The 22,068-nt window shown below is 45.4% G+C and overlaps 1 protein-coding gene and 1 long non-coding RNA gene across 3 annotated transcripts in view; one reads left to right on the top strand and one right to left on the bottom strand.

Annotated features, from left to right (window-relative positions):
* Positions 1–22,068, bottom strand: part of PAPSS2 (3'-phosphoadenosine 5'-phosphosulfate synthase 2) — a 73,527-nt gene that overhangs the window by 43,350 nt on the left and 8,109 nt on the right. The window contains exon 1 of one of the 2 annotated variants that reach the window (XM_084772239.1): positions 3,628–5,313. The exons of the other annotated variant lie outside the window; for it this stretch is intronic. Within the exon in view, the coding sequence (XP_084628365.1) occupies positions 3,628–3,672 (45 nt within the window). The 5' untranslated portion in view covers positions 3,673–5,313. Of the gene's footprint in view, positions 1–3,627; positions 5,314–22,068 lie in introns of those variants that run through there. 2 annotated transcript variants of the gene reach the window in all.
* Positions 194–8,193, top strand: LOC311592194. The gene is made up of 2 exons (XR_014777332.1): positions 194–1,189; positions 6,970–8,193. It is a non-coding gene; the product is annotated as an uncharacterized lncRNA (long non-coding RNA).

Here is a 22,068-nt window from a genome sequence, read left to right on the forward strand (position 1 = left end):
ACCCTGAATTCAGACTTTCCACCCTCCCCCTCTGCCAACCAATGAGTAAAGGCGCCCCCCCACCCCGCCACCTGCTTTGTTTTGTTTGGAAATCTGCCATTTTCCTTCTGCCTGGCACACCTCACAGACTCTAGAGTGGCAAAGAGCACATGGAAAGGACATGCTCTACAAAGGGCAGACAGTACACCTTTAATAAATTGCTTGGGTAAAAGCACATATTAAAACACAGCTATAAATATATTCCTAATCACCCGTGTTACTAATTCTTTTCCCCCATCTAGACTGGAAAGTCTTAAAAATTACCCCTTATTTTCCAGATCAGGAAGCAAGGACCATGATGCCCTCTGGGCATCTAGCAAGCATGTAGCCACTGGTAAGATAAGGGGTGGGCCCCTGACAGGAGGAGGCATTGGGGTGTCCCATGCACTTCTGTCACTGCACCAAATCATTAGGACATTGGCAGAATTAGAAAACGTCCACACTGGTCTGAAATGCTCGGGGGAAGACACAAGATCAAAGGACCTCATATCAGATGGCGAACAGAGTGGAGAGTGAGGACACATTTATATCCCTTCGCTTATATACCCAACACTTCTTGATGCCCGCTTCTTTTTTCTGTAGTTCCTACCTGAATGTGTGATGGGGGCGCTTTCAGCAAATATGGCTATTTGGACCCCTTGCGTTCTGCTTGACAAAAAACCTCTCCTGCTCCCTCCCTTTCAGTGACCTCTCAGAGAACTCTCCAGGAGACCTCCTGTCTTCAGCTTCCTCAATAACCAGATAGAGATCTGTTTCACCTAGGTTAACTCCAGTCCATTTGCGCAGGGCTACCTGACCATGAAGGGAACATTGCAGTGTGCAGCAGTAGGGGGCTGACCTCACTCTCACCCTCGTTCCTCCTCTGCCCCCACCCCACATCCTGCCTTGTGCTTATAAGCAGCCTGAGAAAAATAAAATTTTGTCAGCTTGATCTGACTCTTTGACTTGCTGTCCGTTCCTTGTGTCTCTTGTCCCCCCATTCTCTCCCTAGGGGTCGGTGAGTCTCAGTGGACTATCCAGCGAGTCTGGACAACTGGCGCTTCCCAACGTGGGGCTCGACGCGATGCCCTTGGAGAGAGCACCGCCCCACTATCAGTGGAAAGGCCGGCATTCAAGACTTGGAGTCTCCTGAGCGGTTCTCAGGCAATTGGTGAGTTGCAGGCGGTGCATGTCATAAGTTTCTAGTGAATATCATAAATCTCTCTTTCATTATGGGACAAGCCATTTCTCGACATGATCTCTTTGTTTCTGGGCTTAAAGATTCACTCAAGACGCGAGGAACTAAAGTTAAAAAGAAGGATCGTATTAGGTTTTTAAAATTCTTAGCTGATATCTGTCCATGGTTTCCACAAGAATGAACTATTAGTGAGAAAAAGTGGCGAAGGGTTGGGGATTGTCTCCAGGATTATTATCGTACTTTCGGTCCTGAAAAGGTGCCTGTGACGGCTTTTAGTTACTGGAATCGCATTAATGAAGTCCTTAAGACTCATCATGATTGGCCTGATGTCAAAAATGTAATTGAGGAAGGAGAGCAACTCCTCCATCGCTGCTCCCGGTCGCCGTCTGTGACCTCTCGGTCCCAGCCTCAGACTCCTGAAGGGAGCCAGACCCACAAGCTGAGTCCTGACTCGGAGACGGCTGGTGGGTGTTCCAATTCCTCTGTTCCCCTCTCCCCGCCTGCCCTGTCTCGCCCTTTGCCTCTGCTTACTGGCACTGCAACAATATATCCTTCCCTCATTGATTTTGGAGATGATGAACCTCTTGACCCTGGCGATGCTGCCTCCCTGGAAGAAGAGGCCGCACAATACCATAACTCTGACTGGCCACCTGTGAAATTGGAGGCGACCCTAACTGTGTCTAAGGAGGCAAAACCTGATGACACTCCCTCCTCAACTTTAGCTAACCCTAAAACAAAAAATTTTGGGGATCCTAAGCCTCTCTCTGTTTCTTTCCTGTTTCCCTCCTTTTCACCCTCCGCTCCCTATGGTCCCCAGCCACTTAATCAGATTTTTGCTGCCAACTCTCCACTCTGTCAGGCACGAACGGTCACCATTGCTGACCTCTCGACCCTCTCTGAGCTAGTCCGTAACCGACAGGAACAAATTGTTCTCCTTAATACACTTAGGGATCTGGACCAACAGCTCGCTGGTCTTTCATTTTTGGATGGTGAGGCACTCTCTGAGCGGCCACCCCACACTACACATGCTTTTCCACTTTCACTTCGTAGCGGTATGACTATTCCTAGTGGGGGTGCAACACCTGCTCGCCAGACATCAGGACATTCTCCCAGGGGCCGGAAGGAGAGTGAACGGACGAGGGAGAGGCCAAGGAGGGCACTGCGGGCGATCTGGGAGCTCCTGTGGAGGAGCATCCTTTGGTCTATACTCCTCTATCCTTGTCTGTTATAGAGAAAATGAAAGCAGCTGTGAGAAAATATGGTGCAACAGCACCTTTACTCTGGCCTTGTTGGAGGCTTCTACAGAGGCCTGGCTCACTCCTAATGAATTTAAACAACTTGCCCATACCTCCCTTGAAGGAGGAGACTTTGTAATATGGAAGGCTGAATTCCAGGAGGCGGCACAAGACTTATCAACAAGAAATGCCCGTAATGAAGGCACTCGAGATTGGACCGCAAACAAAATATTGGGTGACTCCCCCTTTGATACCCTCAATGAACAAATTGCTTATACTCCTGGCCTCCTGGTGCAGATGAGACAAGCCGCCCTTGGTGCCTGGAAAAAGCTCCCTTCACGTGGCTATGCCTCCGTCGCTCTCACAAAAATCAGACAGGGCCCTGAGGAACCTTATAGTGATTTTATCAGCTGCCTTAATGAAACTGCGAGCCGCTTGTTTGGACCTCAGGATCCGGAAAATCCTTTTATCAAGCAGTTGGCTTTTGAGAATGCTAACCCGACATGTCAGGACGTTCTTAAGCTCCACCAGAAAGGAACTCTTTCTGATTACGTCCGACTTTGTGCAGGTATAGGGCCTAGTCATGCAATAGGCCTGGCCATTGGAGTCGCCCTTCAGAGGGCTGGTCTTGGGTTTCGTCCTTTGCAAAGTGCCTGCTTTAATTGTGGCCAGCCTGGGCACTTTGCCAGGGAATGCCTCCGGCCCCATAAGACCCTGAAAAGTGCCCAAACTCTCCTCTCAGGTAGACTAACTAACATACCCTTGACTGCCTGGCTCCAACCAGCCACAGTCTGCCCACGTTGCAAACGGGGACGTCACTGGGCTATTGAGTGCCGCTCCAAGACTGATTTACAGGGCAACATTCTTCTCCTCGTGGGTCGGGAAACTTCCCTCGGGGGCAACCTCTGGCCCCCATCAACCGAGCGAGCCCCAGAGGAATTGGGTTCATTCTGGCCAACATGCCACCCCAAAACCCAGCATTGACATTCACCCCAGCCTCGGGGCACCACTCCCAATGTCCCCCGCTGTCAGCCCACAGTCCATTTCAGATCTCTGGCGACCAAGTGAAAACAGCCCAGGATTGGACCTCTGTACCACCACCAGCACAGTATTAACACCTGAGGAAGGAACTAGATTACTTCCTACTGCAATATTTGGTCCCTTGCCTGCTAATACCTTTGGTCCAATCATTGGGCGTGCCTCTTCTGCCTTGAAGGGCATTCAAGTTCATCCCAGTGCCATTGATTCTGACTGTTCAGGAGAGTACCAACTCTTGGTCTCTGCCCTACAGGAACCCGTATATATCCCTGTTGGTCAAAGCCTGGCACAGGCCCTCCTCCTCCCTCTGGAGCCTGGGCCCTCTAGGGCACTAGCTAAAACCCGCAATCTTGACCCTCCATCCACAGAGGCATTCTGGGTGCAAAAGATTTCTCCCTCCAAACCTATGCTCACTTTGTTTCTTAATGGGAGGTCATTTAAAGGGCTCCTTGATTCCGGAGCTGATGCCACAATGCATATGAGCATTGGCCAAAACATTGGCCCTTGACAGAATCAATGACCCATTTGCAGGGCATTGGACATTCTCAAAATCCCCTCATTAGTGCTTCTGCAATCAGATGGTCGGATCAGGAAGGCAACTCAGGATAGGTCACTCCTTTCGTTATCCCAGGCCTTCCTGTCAATCTCTGGGGCAGAGATATTTTGTCTCAAGTGAATGTGTTGATGCTTAGCCCCAATGAAACAATAACGAAACTCATGATGAACCAAGGGTATCTACCAGGTCAGGGACTGGGCACTCATGCCCAGGGCAGGACAGCACCCATAGAGACCTCTCCAAAAAGAAGAAGAGAAGGACTTGGTTACCCTTTTTTCTAGGGGGCCTTGCCATAACTGCACCCCTACATGCAGACAAGATTACTTGGAAGTCTTCATCTCCAGTTTGGGTTGACCAATGGCCCCTTTCCAAAGAAAAACTTGATACGGCTACGCTGTTAGTGCAGGAACAGCTTTCTGCTGGACATATTGAGCCCTCCAACTCACCCTGGAACACTCCTATATTTGTTATTAAAAAGAAATCAGGCAAATGGAGACTTCTACAAGATTTACGAGCAGTAAATAAGGCCATGGTAATAATGGGAGCATTGCAACCTGGCCTTCCTCTCCTCTCTGCCATCCCTCGTGATTTCCGTAAGATAGTTATCGACCTTAAGGATTCACTATACCCCTCCATCCGGAGGATTGTAGTCACTTTGCCTTTAGTCTCCCTCAGATTAACTTCCAACAACCTATGTCACGATATCAATGGAAGCTACTGCCCCAGGGGATGTCTAACAGCCCTACCCTGGCTCAAAAGTTTGTGGGACATATTATACAACCCGTGCGGGATGCTTGGCCTTCTATTTATATCCTTCATTATATGGATGACATCCTCTTGGCAGGTCCTTGTCCACAAGGGCTTCTCGCCTGTTTTCAACAGCTTCAGTGTGCTCTCTCTGCCGCTAAACTTAAGGTGGCTCCTGAAAAGAGTCAAATGTCTGAACCTTTCATGTATCTGGGGTATGAACTCAAGTCACAACAGGTCCATGTCCCCAAGCTTGAGGTACGAACCTCATCTCTTCAAACGCTCCATGATTATCAAAAATTTCTAGGAAACCTACAATTTCTTAGGCCTCATTTAAAGATACCTCCTGAAGCTTTGGTGCCCCTCTACCAGTTACTAAAGGGAGATTCTCACCCCTCCTCCCCCAGAGAACTTACACCTGAGGCTAAAGAATCCCTTACCTTAATCAACCAAGCTATACAATCACAGTCCACCTTTCAGTTTGCTCCCCATGTGCCTCTCGTGTATATACTCTGTGCTGCCACGCATTCTCCCATTGGAGTTTTCTGGAGGGTTCATCCCATTCTCCCGCCAGGGGAACTCCCCTCCTTTGGGTCCCTCTGTCCTCCTCCCCCTCAAAGGTCCTTGCCACCTATGCTTCGTTGCTTGCCCAACTCATAGTAAAAGGAAGAAGGATGTCCAGACAGCTCTTTGGTAAGGAACCTGATTTAATAGTTACGCCATATATGGCAGATCAAGTAAACTGGCTTCTCCAAACTTCCTTCGATTGGGGCACCGCCCTTGATTCATTTGCAGGACAGATTGATAATCATTATCCTGAAGATCCCCTCATTGGGTTTGCCCGACTTCACCCCTTCGTTTTTCCAAAAAAAAAAAACAAAAAACCAGTTCACAGGCCACTCGTAAATGCCCTTCTGGTGTTTACTGATGGTTCCTCAAATGGCCGTGCAGCCTATGTGATTAATGGAGAAACACACACCTTTGTTACCAACCTCTCCTCAGCCCAATTGGTTGAGCTCTTTCCTATGCTCCAGGTTTTCAAAACCTTTCCCCATGATCCTCTTAATATATATACAGAGAGTGCATATGTGGCACATTCTGGTCCCTTGTTGGAAACTGTGCCTTACATTAAAGCCTCTTCACGGGCCTCCTCCTTATTTGCTGAGATACAACAGTACATTCAGACTCATACCCCTCCTTTCTTTCTTACCCATCTCCGAGCTCACACTAGCCTTCCTGGCCCCTTGTCAGAAGGCAACGCCCTGGCAGACGCAGCCACCTGTACTGACGCATTTGCTTTAACCCTTTTCGATCCATTAACCCAGGCAAAGCACGCCCGCTCCCCTCATCATCTCAATGCCACCACCCTGCGTCTTATGTATAAAATCACTAGAGAACAGGCAAGGGAGATAGTAAAGGGTTGTCATACTCGTGTTTCCCATCTTCCCGTTCCCCACTTGGGTGGTAACCCACATGGATTGCTCCCTAATACCCTATGGCAAATGGATGTTACTCATTTTCCCCCTTTTGGCAAACTCAGATACCTTCATGTCACTGTTGATACCTTTAGTGGCTTCATTTTTGCCTCTCCTTTGTCGGGTGAGGCCTCTAAGGATGTTGTTACCCACACGCTTCGTTGTCTGTCCGTGATGGGCCTCCCTAAAGTTGTTAAAACTGACAATGGCCCAGGATACACTGGTAATAAATTCCAGGCCTTTTGTGCCTCCCTTGGCATCAAGCATATTACAGGCATTCCTTATAATCCTCAAGGCCAAGGCATTGTCGAGCGGGCACATCAGTTAAAAACACCCTCCATAAATTAAAAATCCATTCTCCAACACTCTACCCTACACCTACCCCCCATAATTGGCTCTCACATGTGCCCTTCATGCTTAATTTCCTTACCCTTGACCAAAATAACAAGTCAGCTGCTGACTGTTTATGGCACTCTGGCTCTCAACATGGTCATGCTCTGGCCCGCTGGAAAGATCCCCTGACGGGTCAATGGAAGGACCCCGACCCAATCCTCACTTGGGGCCGAGGTTCGGCTTGCATTTTTGATACTGAGGAAAATGGTCCTCGATGGCTCCCTGAAAGACTTCTTCGACAAGTTAACCCATCGCCCAGCATGGAGGACAATACTCCTGCTGAGGCTCCATCCTTTTCTGTCTCCACAGAACATAAGAACAATCCAGCCAGCCCTGATGACGATGTGCCTGTTATTCCTGTTCCTCCTGATGGGCCCTCTGCTTCACATGCTTGGATTGGAACGACCTCAGACCAACATCCATTATCCCTGGAATTGAACTAGGGTAGTTCTCTCCGAGAGGGGTGATCCTGTCTGGTCTTCCTCTCGGATTTCTCCTGTTATTTGGTATCCTGACTCATTGACCCCTGACTTATGTAAAATGGCACCCAAACAGGCTCTGTGCCGCTTTAAAAGAAGAATGCTGCTTTTTTGCAGATAAATTCGGGGTGGTAAGGGATAACATGCGTAGAGTACGAGAAGGATTGGAAAAACGACAGAGAGGGAGAAAAGCGAAAGCTGGTATAACAACTGGTTCTCTACTTCTCCATGGCTGTCCACTCTTCTTCCCTCTGTTCTCGGACCACTTCTTGGTCTATTACTCCTGATATCTTTCGGTCCCTGGGCCTTTGCTCAACTGACCTCTCTAATAAAGAGGCAGTTTGAAGACCTCGCGGCAAAACCTTTACAGATTCACTCTCTGCGCCTGGCTGAGGCTGACTGTGAGGATGAAGCCCACCAAAGATCATCACTCCCCCAAAGACCATCGAGAGGGTGCGAGGCTTAGCACTGCAGGGAGTTCGGCCCACACTCCTTCCTTGGCAAACTCCTGAGAAGCATGCCTGATTGCATAAAGGTTTGGCGCGAAACCATGGCACCAGATGCCCCCCTTTCCCCCGCAAAAGTGCCCGGGAGGTTGAGGACATGGTCAGTCCAGAGAGACTGAACATTGACCTTTTAACGCAACGCCCATCACCTGAGGGGGATCAGGCCTCTACTTCCCCCTCTCTGTTTTCGTTGTATACAAGAAAGGGGGGATGATGGGGACGCTTTCAGCAAATATGGCCATTTGGACCCCTTGTGTTCTACTTGACAAAAACCTCTCCTGCTCCCTCTCTTTCGGTGACCTCTCAGAGAACTCTCCAGGAGACCTCCTGTCTTCAGCTTCCTCAATAACCAGATAGAGATCTGTTTCACCTAGGTTAGCTCCAGTCCATTTGCGCAGGGCTACCTGACCATGAAGGGAACATTGCGGTGTGCAGCAGTAGGGGGCTGACCTCACTGTCATCCTCGGTCCCCCTCTGCCCCCACCCCACATCCTGCCTTGTGCTTATAAGCAGCCTGAGAAAAATAAAATTTTGTCAGCTTGATCAGACTCTTTGACTTGCTGTCCATTCCTTGCATCTCTTGTCCCCCAATTCTCTCCCTAGGGGTCCGTGAGTCTCAGTGGATTGTCCGGCGGGTCTGGACAAATGTGTCTCAGGACGAAATGGCAAGAAACATGCTTTTGTGAAGATTTTATAGCTAAAGCAAAACAAAACAAAATGTGGCTTGGCGTTTCTTTTCCTATAAACATTAAAATGAATGTGCCACATGGGTTGAGGGAATTTCTCAATCAAGAAAAGGAAAGTGAAACAAAACAAAAAGCATCCTTCGGGTTCTTCGTTCTCCATGTGGTAAAAGTGGAAGGGAAAGAGAAGGAGCAAAGATACCACAGCCTAACGACAGGACCATCTCCTGGCGGGAACCAGTTCAACTTCCAAACATGCTTTGGAAGTGAGAAACCCTATGGAGACTGCGAAGGATCTCCTAGGATTCAGATGTGTTAAACATCTTATCTATCTATCTATCTATCTATCTATCTATCTATCTATCTATCTATCTGGGACAGTAATTATCCTTCATGCCCAGACAAGAATCTGGGGGTGTAGAGTAGGAATTAACAACAAACAATAGCAACAACAACACATCCAAACAGGATCACCCCAGGTCTTTGGCTTCATTCTTCATCGATCCTGTAATTAAATCATCGAGCAACTTTATTTTGCTACCTTTTGTCCACATGTGCTGGTACAGTATGTACAGTAAGTAGACCAAAAAAGCCTATGCAGGCTACAGGTCAACTTCGTTCTCCCCCAGTGACACACAGCAGGCAGAAGCAATTGCATCTGAATAAATAGGAGAAGTTTAAAATAGCTTGTAATGATACCCTGGGTTTAAACCTTCATGAATCCACATCAAAGACAAATTGTTTTCAACCACAATTCTGCTGGTGCATGGAGCAGCCACCTAGGTCTCTCCTGCAAATTCCCACTGATGATGGTTTCCTTCTAGAGTGGCAGAGGCCTGGTGAGCCAAGGCACAGTCTCCTACACTTACACTGAGACCACATTTGAAAACATACCTTGTGGATGGGTGTGTGTCTGGGTCAAGATCACCTATGAGCAGCCGCACACCTTGGAACACTCGGCCATATCCTCAGACCCCAAGGGGGAAAGGCCCAAATGGTATCTATGGGTTTCAAGCTCTTTTTGCTTTCAATCCTGAATGGAGAGTAGAGGCTGTCAGTAAAGGAGAAGAAGCCTTTACTGGCTCAGATCTACTTAAGAATTTCTCAAATTGCCCACAATTTCCTACATGCTTTCTTATAATAGTTCCTGCTACCCACCCACCCAGGGAGGACAAAGAGAAATGTCACCACCCCCACTTCTAAAACCTATACTGTCTACGTTTTCATATGAGGCAGATGGCCTGGCGCCAAAGCTGGGAATATTTTTTTTCACTTTTTCATGCTTGTTTGCAGTGAGCATTTTAAGTGCCATATTTCATATTTTTTGTCTAACAAAATGGTTTTAAAGACTTAATCCTAAAACTCCAATAATTCCCAAGGACTTAAGGTGAAAACTCTTCCCAGAATGAAATTGCTTTTTTAACTTGAAAACAAAATTGTTTTAAACACCATCGTGCTATGTAGTCCAAGCCTTTCTTGAACTCACTACATAGCCCAGAGTGACCTCAAATTTGTGATCCTGTTACCTCTTCAGCAGAGCTAGAATAACAGGCGTGTGACACAAGGCTGTGGGAGGAGGAGAGACTGCTACCTTTGCTCTTCTGTAAACTGAGGGTCAGGAGATCCCAGCCAAGCTGAAGCAAAGACCTTTTCTTGGACAAATGTCAAAGTGGAAACAGATATGGTAAGCAACATTTTCATATCTCTCTCTCATCTTCTTTCTCTCTATTTCTTATTTGTGTTCTGTAAAATACAAGGCATTCCCCCTGCCCGTTATTTACACAGATGTCAAGCTTTTATGAATGCTTTATTGGATACAAATGGAATGGACACAACCAATAGGGAACTCAGTTGGATAGCTAAAACCTAAAGGGTAACATTTCATGCCAGTTCTTTAAGGTGGAAGCAGTGTAGTTGGCTGCTGACTGGCGTGAGTCACTAATAATCACACATTACTAGCAGCCAGAAACTTTAGGGCCAACCCTCCTATCACTCACTATAAAGTAAGAAAGAATGGCAATGGAGAGCCACTTTAATTTTAAACTAAAATATGATGATTTGATTACTAAGATTTCCACTTATAATTTCAATTAAAAAAAACTAACAGAAATTATGAACATGAATTACATCAACAAGTCCACAGTGATGTTCCTGTTTTCTTGGTGGCAGGAGAAAGTAGAGGACATTGGCCAAATTGCTGGCTTTGCCAGCATTTAGCTATACTCCAAAATCCTTGGTGAACTTTCCTCACAAGAATTCATATTGGAACCAACCCATATGTCTATCAACCTGTATATGGACCAAATTAAAAAAAAATCTGTCTATACTCCACCATAAAAAAGGAATGAGGTCTGGACACCTGCCTCTCTGTGGTGAGCCTTGAAAATGTGCTAAGACTTACACAGAAGACCACATATTCTATCATTCCACGAATGAGAAAGGAAACTATCTGCAGATGGAAATGCTGGCAGTTTCTTGGGTCTTGGGGAACAATTGTACAAGGGTCTGGGGACTCATGGTACAAGAGACAGCTTCTAAAATCAAGGCAACGGCTGCACAAGTCTGCAACTTCTCTAGGGATCTTTGGATTTTCTAGTTAAAGTGAGTGAATGTATGGTATGAAAATTACCGCTCAGTGACGTTGTCTTTAAGAAAAGTCCCTTCAGGGTCAGAGAGAGAAATCTACCAGTAAATCGTGCGCTGCACAAGAACAAGGACCCAAGTTCGGATCCCCAGCCCCTTCATAAAAAGTCAGCAGTGGCAGTGCCTGTAACTGCTGGGCTAGGAGGAAAAGGCCAGAGCATCTCTGAAGCTTGTGAGCTAGTTAGTGGAGTCCAACGGGCAGCTTTCTGTTCATCAAAACGCTGTCTCAAAAGCTAAGGAACTGAGGAAGACACTGGATGCCGAACTCTGCCTTTTACATGTGTGTGAGCCCATGTGCACATACATGAGTGTGTACACAAACACATTGTACACACGAGTGGTGACTGTCATCTTAGGGGGCTGGAGAACTATCCCAGTTGGTAAAGGTCTCATGCAAACATGGAGATCCATGTCTATTTTTGAGCACTCAGTTTAAAAAAATAATCAGGCATGATGACATATGCCTGTGTGCCCACTGCTGGGGAGGCAGAGGCAGGAGGACTCCCCCCCCCCCCCCCCAGGGATTGCTGGCTGGCCAGTGTAGGCAAATCAGTGAGCTCCAGGTTCAGCGAGAGGTCTCATGTCTGGCCTCCACATGCACATGCACACACATATACACGCACAAACACGGGCACACCACACACATGGGCACACACATGTGCGAGAGAGAGGCCCTTTCCTTCTTTGATGAAAAGCATGTGAGACTACTTCATTTCTCTCTCTAACTTAGAATCTCCTCAAAATTCTTAGAACTCTCCAAAACTCTGAAATTTTGACTGTGAGGTGGTCATACACAACAACGCATTTCACCCCGACACCTGTTGCACTATTACAGTTCCTCACAGCTGGTGAGTCTTTTTACTGGGAAGGGAATCTCGTTATATGGCCCATGCTAGCTCATTCTGACACTATTCTGTCTTCTGACTCCCAAGTGCTGGGATTCCTGGTGTGTGCTGCCCAAGTGCTGTCTGCTTGCTTGGTAGTCTTCTCCTTCATTTCTGTGTAAACATATGCATTCAAGAAGCTCAAAGCCATGTCCAGATTTCACAGTGCTGACAAGTACACAAGCTAGGCTCTAAGAATACACAGGTAAATGAGCAAAATAATATTCATGTGACAGAAGATCGACTTGTGTCTCCATCTCAGCGATGGTTGTGTTTTGTGCCTGATGACTCTTGCTTGTGCTGTGGGATGGTTAGAAGCATCCTACATCTTTCCTAGCCCAGTTGTGGAGATTATAAAATCCCAAGGTCAGCACCTCCCCCAACATGGGACAAAATCAGTCCAACTGAGGACCAGTAGCAGGGATGTACACCCACAATCAATCTATGTAATATATGTGCATAAGTATAGTGCAGGGCAAAAGGAGACAAACACAGGAGACTCTGCAAAGTTGAATTCTGTTTAAGAGAGTTGAAAACAGTCACGCTGATCAAGAAGGAGGCAGGAGGGAAGGCTGTTCCCTCACCTGAGTGCTGGTTATACAAGCACACTCACTTCATGCAAATCTAGTGAGCAGTGTACCCAGAGTTTACATATTTCAAGCATGTATGTTATCTTTAAATAAAAAGTCATAAAATATGGGTCAATAAAATATGGGTCATTGGTGCTACAAAAACAGGGTATTTCAAGGCAACCCAGGAGAGACTTAACACCTTCCTAACAGGGTGCCAATTCATCCTTTAGTATGCCCACCATGTCTCCTACTGGTCCACCCCAACTGTGAAACAGAAACCCACTGTGTTCCATTGATGAATGAAAGCTTGTTCCTGCCACACACTTCATTAGCCAGGTGCCAACGCCAAGACTGAACACCCAATTCCAATTTTCAGCTGAGACTGGCACAGCAGAGGCTTCAAATGGATTTCAGTGTAACACCGAGGCTAAAGAACAAACACAGAGACTCACTCCAGTGAGAAAGAAAGTAATGGTGCCACTTCCCAAACCTGGGAACCTAACAAAGCCCCTATGGAGAGTGCCAAGGTGACATGCTGACAGCTGCAGGCAATTGTTAGTAGTAAGAACAGAATGTGCTGATTCATTTATGTCCCTAATCTCAGTTGACCAATAACTTGCCCTTACAATAGTGGGCCAGATAGGAAAATGGAGTTTGTGACCACAGTGACTTTTGATCCCAGCTGAGTTAGATAGGCCTGATCCAGGGCTAATAATATAATCAATAACAAATAAATACACACCCCATAAACTCCGCTAAGAGTCTTAAAGCACCAAGAATTACTTTTAGCCTTTAAACTTCACCTACATTTGCAGAAGTCTATATGTGGACGTTTTTATTCACAATTCAAGAGATGGACAAATGATTCTCCAAGCGTATTATGTTCCTGCACAACTTGTGAGTGGGCCTAATTGTCACTTATTCTGTCTTTTCATGGTTCAGGTTCAGGCTGAGGTTGTATTTATGCCTTCTTTCCTGAAACAAGTTGAGTGTTTGTGTGGGCATGTGAATGCCATGTTCATGCTGTTTCTAGGGAGGCTGGGAGCAAACAGAGGACGCATGTACAGGTGATCATAATTCTTGCCAGGCCATGAGCAGTAAAGTCCAGTGTTTCCGACCCAGAAACTTCTGTTTTCTGCTAGCATCCTCGAGCCTATGGCAAGTTGATTGTAAGAGGGGTAAAAATCTCAGCTCACGCCTTATCCTTGCTAGCTAAATTGCCACCTATAGACTGATGGAAAGGGACATAGTGTGGTGGAGGGACTTGGCACCCACCCCAGTTCCTGTAGACTACCCATTTCACCTTTCATTTCTGGTCCCAAAGTATCTTGGCATTTTTCCATTCAGAGATGTATATAAGGAAAATGAAAGAGAGAGCACAAATTTTAAATTTCACCTACATACTCATTTGTTTTTCAAAACAGTGTAACTAAATTCACTACAGAATAATATGAAAGGAAGAAGAAACTAAAAGAAGGTACTGGCCACCTCCAAATGCCAATCATCATCGAGAGCAGAAAACCCACCACTGAGCACTGATACAAGGGGCTGGAGGCATGGCGCAGTGCTTAGAAGTGCTCGGTGTTCTCCCTGAGGACCTGAGTTCAACTCCCAGCTCTGACCTTGGGTGGCAGCTTACAGCCTGTAACTCCAGCTCCAAGGCATGACACCTCCTTCTAGCCTCCATTCTCTTTCTTACACACACACACACACACACACACACACACACACACACACACGAAAATAAATATATTTTAAAAATTGTTATAAGTTTGAATTATCCAATCCGAGCAAGCCTCAACCCCTATACCACATACCTATCTTTTGGGTTTTTTTTTCATGCACCGAGAGTCAATAACCTTTATGAAGATCACAGCTGTATTAGGTAACATTAATTTTTATACCTCATGGGATAGAATTAACAGCCACGATCCATTAAAGCAGTGCCAGGGACCTATTAGTTCAGATGAAAAGGTACAAAGATTATAAGTAGTTTTAGATGACAGGCAGTAGGTGAGCTAAACTATTTCTGCCTTGAGGTACAGAGCTTTTTTCCCTTATACATGGCAGAATTAAACTAACTCATTAGAGAACAACAAGATCGCCTCTGCAAGATTCCTCCAGTGTGGTCATCAACATTCAAGTCTGCCAGATGTGCTAAGGGAATTCTTATAGAGTTATTCCCATCCCAACGCTTACAGGTCAGTCGTGGGATCTTGCACATTGTGTAATAGTCACAGCTACTCACTCTACGTTGTCACAGGAGAACAGAGAAAATTTACAGAGAAAGACTCAAGGACAGCTGATGAGGAAGAGCTCCTTCGGGCACGGTAAGACAAGACGAGTGTCAACAGCTCGTGGTTTAGTTTTACACCTTCTATGGGGAATGTGGTGACTCAGAGAGCTCTGGTGAAGGAAAAAAGAAAGCATTCTGAAGCAGAGAGAAGCCACTGGCCACTGCCTGGCTGGGCCCTGGCACATTACGGACCTTCCCTTTTCTATGAAGAATCAAGCCAGGCTGGACTGAGGAACTTCCTCATCAGCTTTTAAGGACTGTCGCTTTGTCCCAGCACAGACAAGGTCCACCAGATGCTCATGAATGGGATACAGGCTTGGTAAGGTCCAGAAACACAGGGCATAATATTTATGCTCTTAGCTGGATCTTAAGAAAGTAAGAGACGCAACCAGATGACCAGCACAATGAACAGAAAGCAGAAACTCATCAGGTAGATATGATGTCTAACTTCAAGTCTGTAACACATAACAACGGGCAATATGTTCTCAGATAAACCTTGGCTTCTTTGTATATGAATAATAAACATACTAGACTGAATACAGGCACAGAATGACACGACTGGTTTGTGCTTCCTACCAGTTCTAAATCTAGGAAACATATGCCTAGTATATTTTGAGAAGCCAAAACAGAAACACCTTTAGTACAAACTATAACTCAGTTCTGAAATGATAGGTGTTTAACTTGCCACTGAAAACTATTGAGCACCATGGGACACACACAGGCCAAGGGGACTGGCATAAAGGGGAGAGAGAGGCAATACTAAATAATTGCTGCCAGCAGCACCAAAACTATGACTATGAGGGCGATGCAAATCAGTTCCTCTAAGAAAATCATGTGAAAGAGACTTAAAAAGTAAGTAAGGGAATCAAGCACCCTTCCTTGAGCCTCTGGTCACTTACCTTCTTTGCGTCTGTGAATTGTCGTATGGTTATCCTGTGCTATATGGCTAATATCCACCTATTTTTATTTTATTAATTTATTGAGATTATATCTAAATTGTTTTTTTAAAGATTTATTTATTTTATTTATTGTATATGAGTGCTTTATCTGCAGAAGAGGGCATCAGATTACATTATAGATGGTTGTGAGCCACCATGTGGTTGCTGGGAATTGAACTCAGGACCTCTGGAAGAGCAGGCGGTGCTCTTAACCACTGAGCCATCTCTCCAGCCATATATCTAAATTGTTATCCCATCACTTGTATCCTCCCATTCCTCCCTCTCTCCCACTTTCACCCTTTTCCCCTCCCCTAGGTCTATGACCAAGGAGGACCTCCTCCCCTACTATATGGTCATAGGCTATCAAGTCTCATCTTGTAGCCTGCTTATCCTTTCTCTAAGTGCCACCAGGCCTCCCCACCAAGGGAAGGTGGTCAAATAGGGGCACTATTAATATCCACTTATAAGTGAGTGCATACCATGAGTGTCTTTCTGGGTCTGGGTTACCTCACTCAGGATGATATTTTCTAGTTCCATCCATTTGCCTGCAAATTTCATGATGTCCTTCTTTTTAATAGCCGAGTCACAGTCCATTGTGTAAATGTACCTCCTCAGAGAGGCTCCACCCAGCAGCGGATTGAAACAGATGCTGAGACTCAGTCAAATATTAGGTGTAGCACGGGGAGCCTTGTGGAAGAGTTAGGGGAAGGATAGAAGGACCTGGAAGGGACAGGGGCTCCACAAGAAGACCAACAGAGTCAACTAACCTGGGCATGGGTCGGTGGCGGTGTGTGTGTGTGTGTGTGTGTGTGTGTGTGTGTGTGTGTGTTTGTGTGTGCACGCGCGCGTGTGCTCTTACAAAGACTGAAGCACCAACCAAGAACCATGCATGAACTGGATGCACCTAGGCCCCTTACACATATGTATCTGAGAGGCAGCTTAGTCTTCATGTGGGTCCCCTAATAAGGGGCGCAGGGGCTGTCTCTGACATGGACTCTCTTGCCTGCTCTTTGATCACTTCCCCTTGGCTGGTCTGCCTCAACAGGAAAAGGGTGTGTTTGATCCTGATGTAACTTGATGTGCTAGGGTGGTCCGATGGGAGGGGCCTCCCTTTTCTGAGGAGTAGAGGAGGGGGGAGGGGGAAAGAGGGGAGGAGAGGAAGGAGGGGGTTAAAACTGGGACGAGGCCTGTGGTTAAGAGTACTGGCTGCTCTTCCAGAGGACCCAGTTTTGATTTCTAGCACCCACATGATGGCTCAAGCCATTTGTAACACCACTTTCAGAGCATCCAAACTCCTCTTCTGGTGTCTGTAGGCACTGCATGCGTATGGTACACAGATATACGTGCAGGTGACAAATGTACACACATAAAAAACAAACAAACAAACAAAAAACTCTCCCTCATATGACCGGCCACTAGGAAGCTTAACTAGTAAAGCAAGGGTTCTTTAATTCAGTCTCCAGATGCTGGCCTCCTCAGGGGCTTCTGAGAACTTGTAAAACTATGTGTAAAGTATATGCATATCCCCATGCTTGCACAAATAGTTTTCACTCGTTTTTGAATCAGGAATCCCTTTGGGAGTTGGGAGTGGTGGCATATGTCCGTAATCTAGCATTTGCAAGGGGAGGACGCTGAGGCAGGGGAATCTCATTAGTTTGAAGGTAGCCTGGAAGATAAAGCAAGACTTTGCCTCAATAAAATACAAAACAAAAATAAATCTTTGTTATCCTAGGACCCCTTCTTAGAAAAAAAATGTTTCTAAGTGCAGAAAACACAAAGGGTTGCAAAAGTAAAAACAGAATTGCAACTGTCAGAGCATTTAAGTTATGCCCTGGTAATAAATATACTTATCTATGAACATTGATTGACAAGACCTAGCTGTCTGTAGGGAGCTATAGCAACAATCTTAACTCTATAGTAATTAAGAGCTGAGATATTCTGTAGTATCTGCAATAGTATGCACGGTGTGCAAACATCTATGGTTTCTATCGGCGACATGGCTATAAATACTATTAACATTTCTATATTTTTCTGTCTCTGCTTATAATACATTAAATTTCAATTGCAGATATAAAATATATTTTCCCCTTTTAAGGTTGCAACTTTGAACTCTCCGGAGTCTAGTGACATGTGAACTACGTCATGAGCCTTCTTGAAAAGCCTCTGGGAAGGTAGAAACCTCAGCCAGGAAGTCCTCAGTGCTCACTAGCGTCATGTACTCATGGTCTTCGATCCTGTGAATGGATACAGGACCCTGGGAAAGCCCAAATAGAACACAGAAAGCAGAGAGCTCTTAGGCATGGGATGGCAAGAGAAGGCTCCTGGGAGGTCTGCAACTGAAGGTCAAATGCATTTATAACTTGAATGAAAATCCAAATGCATTTAGAACTCACTTCCACACTTTCGGGGGTCGTACACAGTTCCTTGAAAATGTACAGCAAAACTTCATAAATCAGAAGGCAGAAGAAAAGGGAAAACAAGCCAGGGATATAAGTGAAGTGTGTGCAGAGCTTGCAAGCACAGAAATCAAGGAAAGGCACAAATTCAGTTCTGGGCAGCAGTCAGACATGCATCTGGAATAAAAAAAACCCGGATAGTCACAGAATTCACAGACATCCTCCCTATGGATTTTTAGAGAAAGAATAATTTACAAAGTGGGCTTGCAAGATGGCTCAGTGGGCAAACATATCTGTTACCAAGCCTATGGGCTTGAGTTCAAATCCCGAGACACACATAACGGAAGGAGTGAACTGACTCCCACAGTTTGTCCTTTGACCTCCACTTATGGCAAAGCACTGCACACCCCTCATAAGTTAAATTAAATGTAAACGGACTTAAATAAAGAAAGCTCCACAGATCTTTACAAACAGAATAATATCTACACACACACACACACAAACATATATAGTTTGTTTGTTTCTTTGTTTTTTGAGACAGGGTTTCTCTGTGTAGACTTGGTTGCCCTGGGCTAGTTTTGTAGACCAGGCTGGCCTTAAACTCACAGAGATCCGCCTGCCTTTGCCTCCTCAAGTGCTGGGATTACCGGCATACGTCGCCGTGCCCGGCTGATTCACATGTTTATAACAGTTTGTAACACAAGGTCTTCTAGAGAAAATGGGGCCACTTTATAGCTCAGTTCACAATGACTTTAGCACTGGTAAGAAGAGCCCTTCCTTTGAAAGGCTGTGCAGATAGCTCTAGCTTCTCTCTGCTCTGAGAAGTGTTCTCTGGAAGTTTCCTCCACAATCTACTGGCTGACCATTTGCTTCATCTTTCTCTGATGAGAGAGAACTGTTTAAAGAGAGCTGCTAGGATAACGGCGTGAATAAAACCTCGACAAGCATGATGAAATAAAGAACCACATATACCCAGAGGAGCCCTACTCTACTACAAGGCGGCAGTTTCCCTCACGTAAACAAAACACACATCAAATTGAGGCTCCTGAACTCTGTGACTCCCTCCACACAGTTAGAGTTGAATCTGGATCACCACAGTGGCGCCCCAATGCTTACCTTGCCGGTGGTCTGCTGTAGATGGTGCGTGTTACCTCTGTGTGTTTTCTTAAGGCTTTTGTTCTGGTTTGTTTTTTCAATTGGTTCTGGTAATCAGGCGGTGTTTATGACACGGGCTCCTTGAACCATACATGATTAAAATTCTTTGCTGGGCCAGGGAAATGCCAAAGAAACCTCTAGCACATCCCAGAACTGGCCCAGAGCTTGTTGCCCTTTGGGATCTTGTAACTCATGCTGTGAAGCAGTTACATAATGAACAAGGCAAGGTCTAGAGTTACATGTAAGCTGCAGCAGTTCTTTCTAAGGACACTTATTCTTGAGTGCATGCATTCATTCACTGGAACAAATAAAGCCTTGTACTATTAAGGTGAAATGTTGGGTTTGAATCCAAAGACTACTGTTACTAAACCTAACCACAGGGCCTTATCCAAGCTAATATTTATTGCCTATTAATGACATTTGCTAAAAGCCACATCTTTTAAAGTTTATACGACTTTCCAAATAGCCCCCAGGAAAAGAATTTTCAGTGTGAACCCATCATTTAAATTTCTTTACTTCATTACTCTGTACCTACAAAGAAAAAATTTAAACATGTGTTTAAATAACCAAATAGTCTCCAGTCTCACAGTTAATATATATATATATATATATATATATATATATATATATATATATATATATATATTTATGTCTAGCCTATTAACTGGGAGGGGGTGAGCTGGTTGAAAACAGGGCAAACAAGTCTAAGGGTGCCAGCTACTCCGCAGTGTACTGTGGGACAGAGCTGGGGTGCATTATGGAAAGGTCCCGTATAAACTGCTGCTCCCCTTCTCCATTTAACTCCATCAGATTTACAGTGTACCCTTCCGAGTCCCCAAAGAATTTACCTTCCCAATGAGAGTTAGCAACACAGGCGATGCTCACAACACTTTGTTTCAACACCGAGAAAAATAGGAAAGAACACAGGTTTGTCTAGGGACCCATGGTGAAGGCACAGGACCATTATTCCTTTTGTTTAAATAGTGCCATTCTTCCCCCAGGAAAAACTTTACTTTTCCTTTCTGCAATATAGCCAGCCACTGTTCTCCTGCACAAGGAACATGCCCTCCACGCTCTTCCACAGCGGGCTTTTATGGATGGGAAGCCAGGCCTTCTGACCACCCAGCCTTAGGATGCTGACCCAGGACTGACAAAACCCTTGGACTTCTCTGTGCTAGGCTAGGAGAAAGTGACCCCCTCCCCAAATGATGTCAGCATTCTAGTCAGTCTTCCTTTCCAGTGAAGTGGAAAGAGATCTGGTGGCCTGCATCCTTAAGCCTTGCATGCCAGTTGGGTCAGATTTTTTACTCTGTTTAAAAAAAGAACAACAAACCATTGGTGGTCTAGTTTCTAGTTTCCTTTTATCATCTACAAATGATGCTTACAACTTGTCTCACATATTGCCAACCTGCATGGAGACAAACCATTCAGTCCACATTCACTGAATGCTGGCAAAGTAGTAAGGCTAAGCCATAAAAAACTACTGCCCACACAAGGAAAACATATTTACTTCCGTCACCCCAAGGAAGGAAAATGTGTCTGATAGTGGGAACAGAATATAACCACTCATTTATACCATTTGCTCTTAAAAAAAAAAAAGTGGGAGGGAAGAATGGGAGGATATAAGGGATGGGATAACCATTGCGATGTAACAAGAATAAATTAATAAAAAAATGCAAAAGAGAAAAAAAAGTGCCGAGGAACGCCTCTAATTTGAATTCATTATTATTGTCTTGAGATATTAGTGGTAGACGGCTGCCAAAATATTGTACAAATGAGGTGGTAATATATCGTGAGCTACCTGAGCCAACTGGGCTTGCCACTTGGCATTAAGCCTTGCACCCTCTGTGAAATCAACAGCTTAACATGGAGCACTAGCAAGCTCTTAGCTGCGTCTGTGAGTGACTCTCTAAAGACTTACCTCAGCTGAGTAAGCTCCCTCTGGACAGTTGTTCACACACTTGTTAGTGACCGGGGAAGGACTGGGTGAGCTAATGCGTAGGCTGCCCCAGTATTGGTGCCAGGCAAATAAGTAAGCAATAAGTGTGGGTTAGAAAAATAAGAGTCACAGCAGAACAGAATTTTATAACAAAACATGTTTTAAAATGTGAGACTCTAAATAAAAAGGTACATCCCACGATGAGGATTTTACTCTCCAGGCTTTAATTGCATGGCTTATTTAAACCAAGGGATGAATATGAAAAATTTTCCTTATTTTTTAGTAACCACTCAAAACACTGTGGTAATAGGGACCCAGTGGACTGAGAGCTGTAATTAGTGATATAAAGGAGGGGGAAATGCTCTTTGGAGACTAAGTGAGCTAAGCAGATTTACTCAGGGGCCTCGTGGCATTGTCATTAGCTTCCTGATGCTTCGCGAACTTGGGAAATAATGACAACGGGTGTGTGACCAGATAACACTGAATGGTGGCTTTAGCGTGTAACTGAACCCAGTCCAGCTTTTGCCTGGTATGATTTTTTAAAAAAATTTTTTTTATTTTATGTGCATTGTTGTGAGGACGCCAGATCCCTTGAACTGGGGTTACAGACAGTTTTGAGCTGCCATGTGGGTGCTGAGACTCGAACCCAGGTCCTTTAGAAGAGCAGATGAAGCTCTCAACCACTGAGCCATCTCTTGAGCCCCTGCCTGGTATGATTTTAGTCTGCAATGCTCTCTTGCTCCCTCTGTCCACTCCCCCTCCTTCCCGTTCTAACAGGGTCATTGTAGCCCAGGCTGACCTCACCTCACAGCTGAGGATTACCTTGAACTTTTGATCCTTCCGCCTCCCATCCCCTGAGAGCTTCAATTACAAGCTTTTATGCACCAAGTTCAGTTTATGGAGCATTGTCCGGGGTC

Source organism: Acomys minous (genome assembly GCF_964271855.1).
Source record: "Acomys minous genome assembly, chromosome: 2".
In the NCBI taxonomy this organism is placed as follows: domain Eukaryota; kingdom Metazoa; phylum Chordata; class Mammalia; order Rodentia; family Muridae; genus Acomys; species Acomys minous.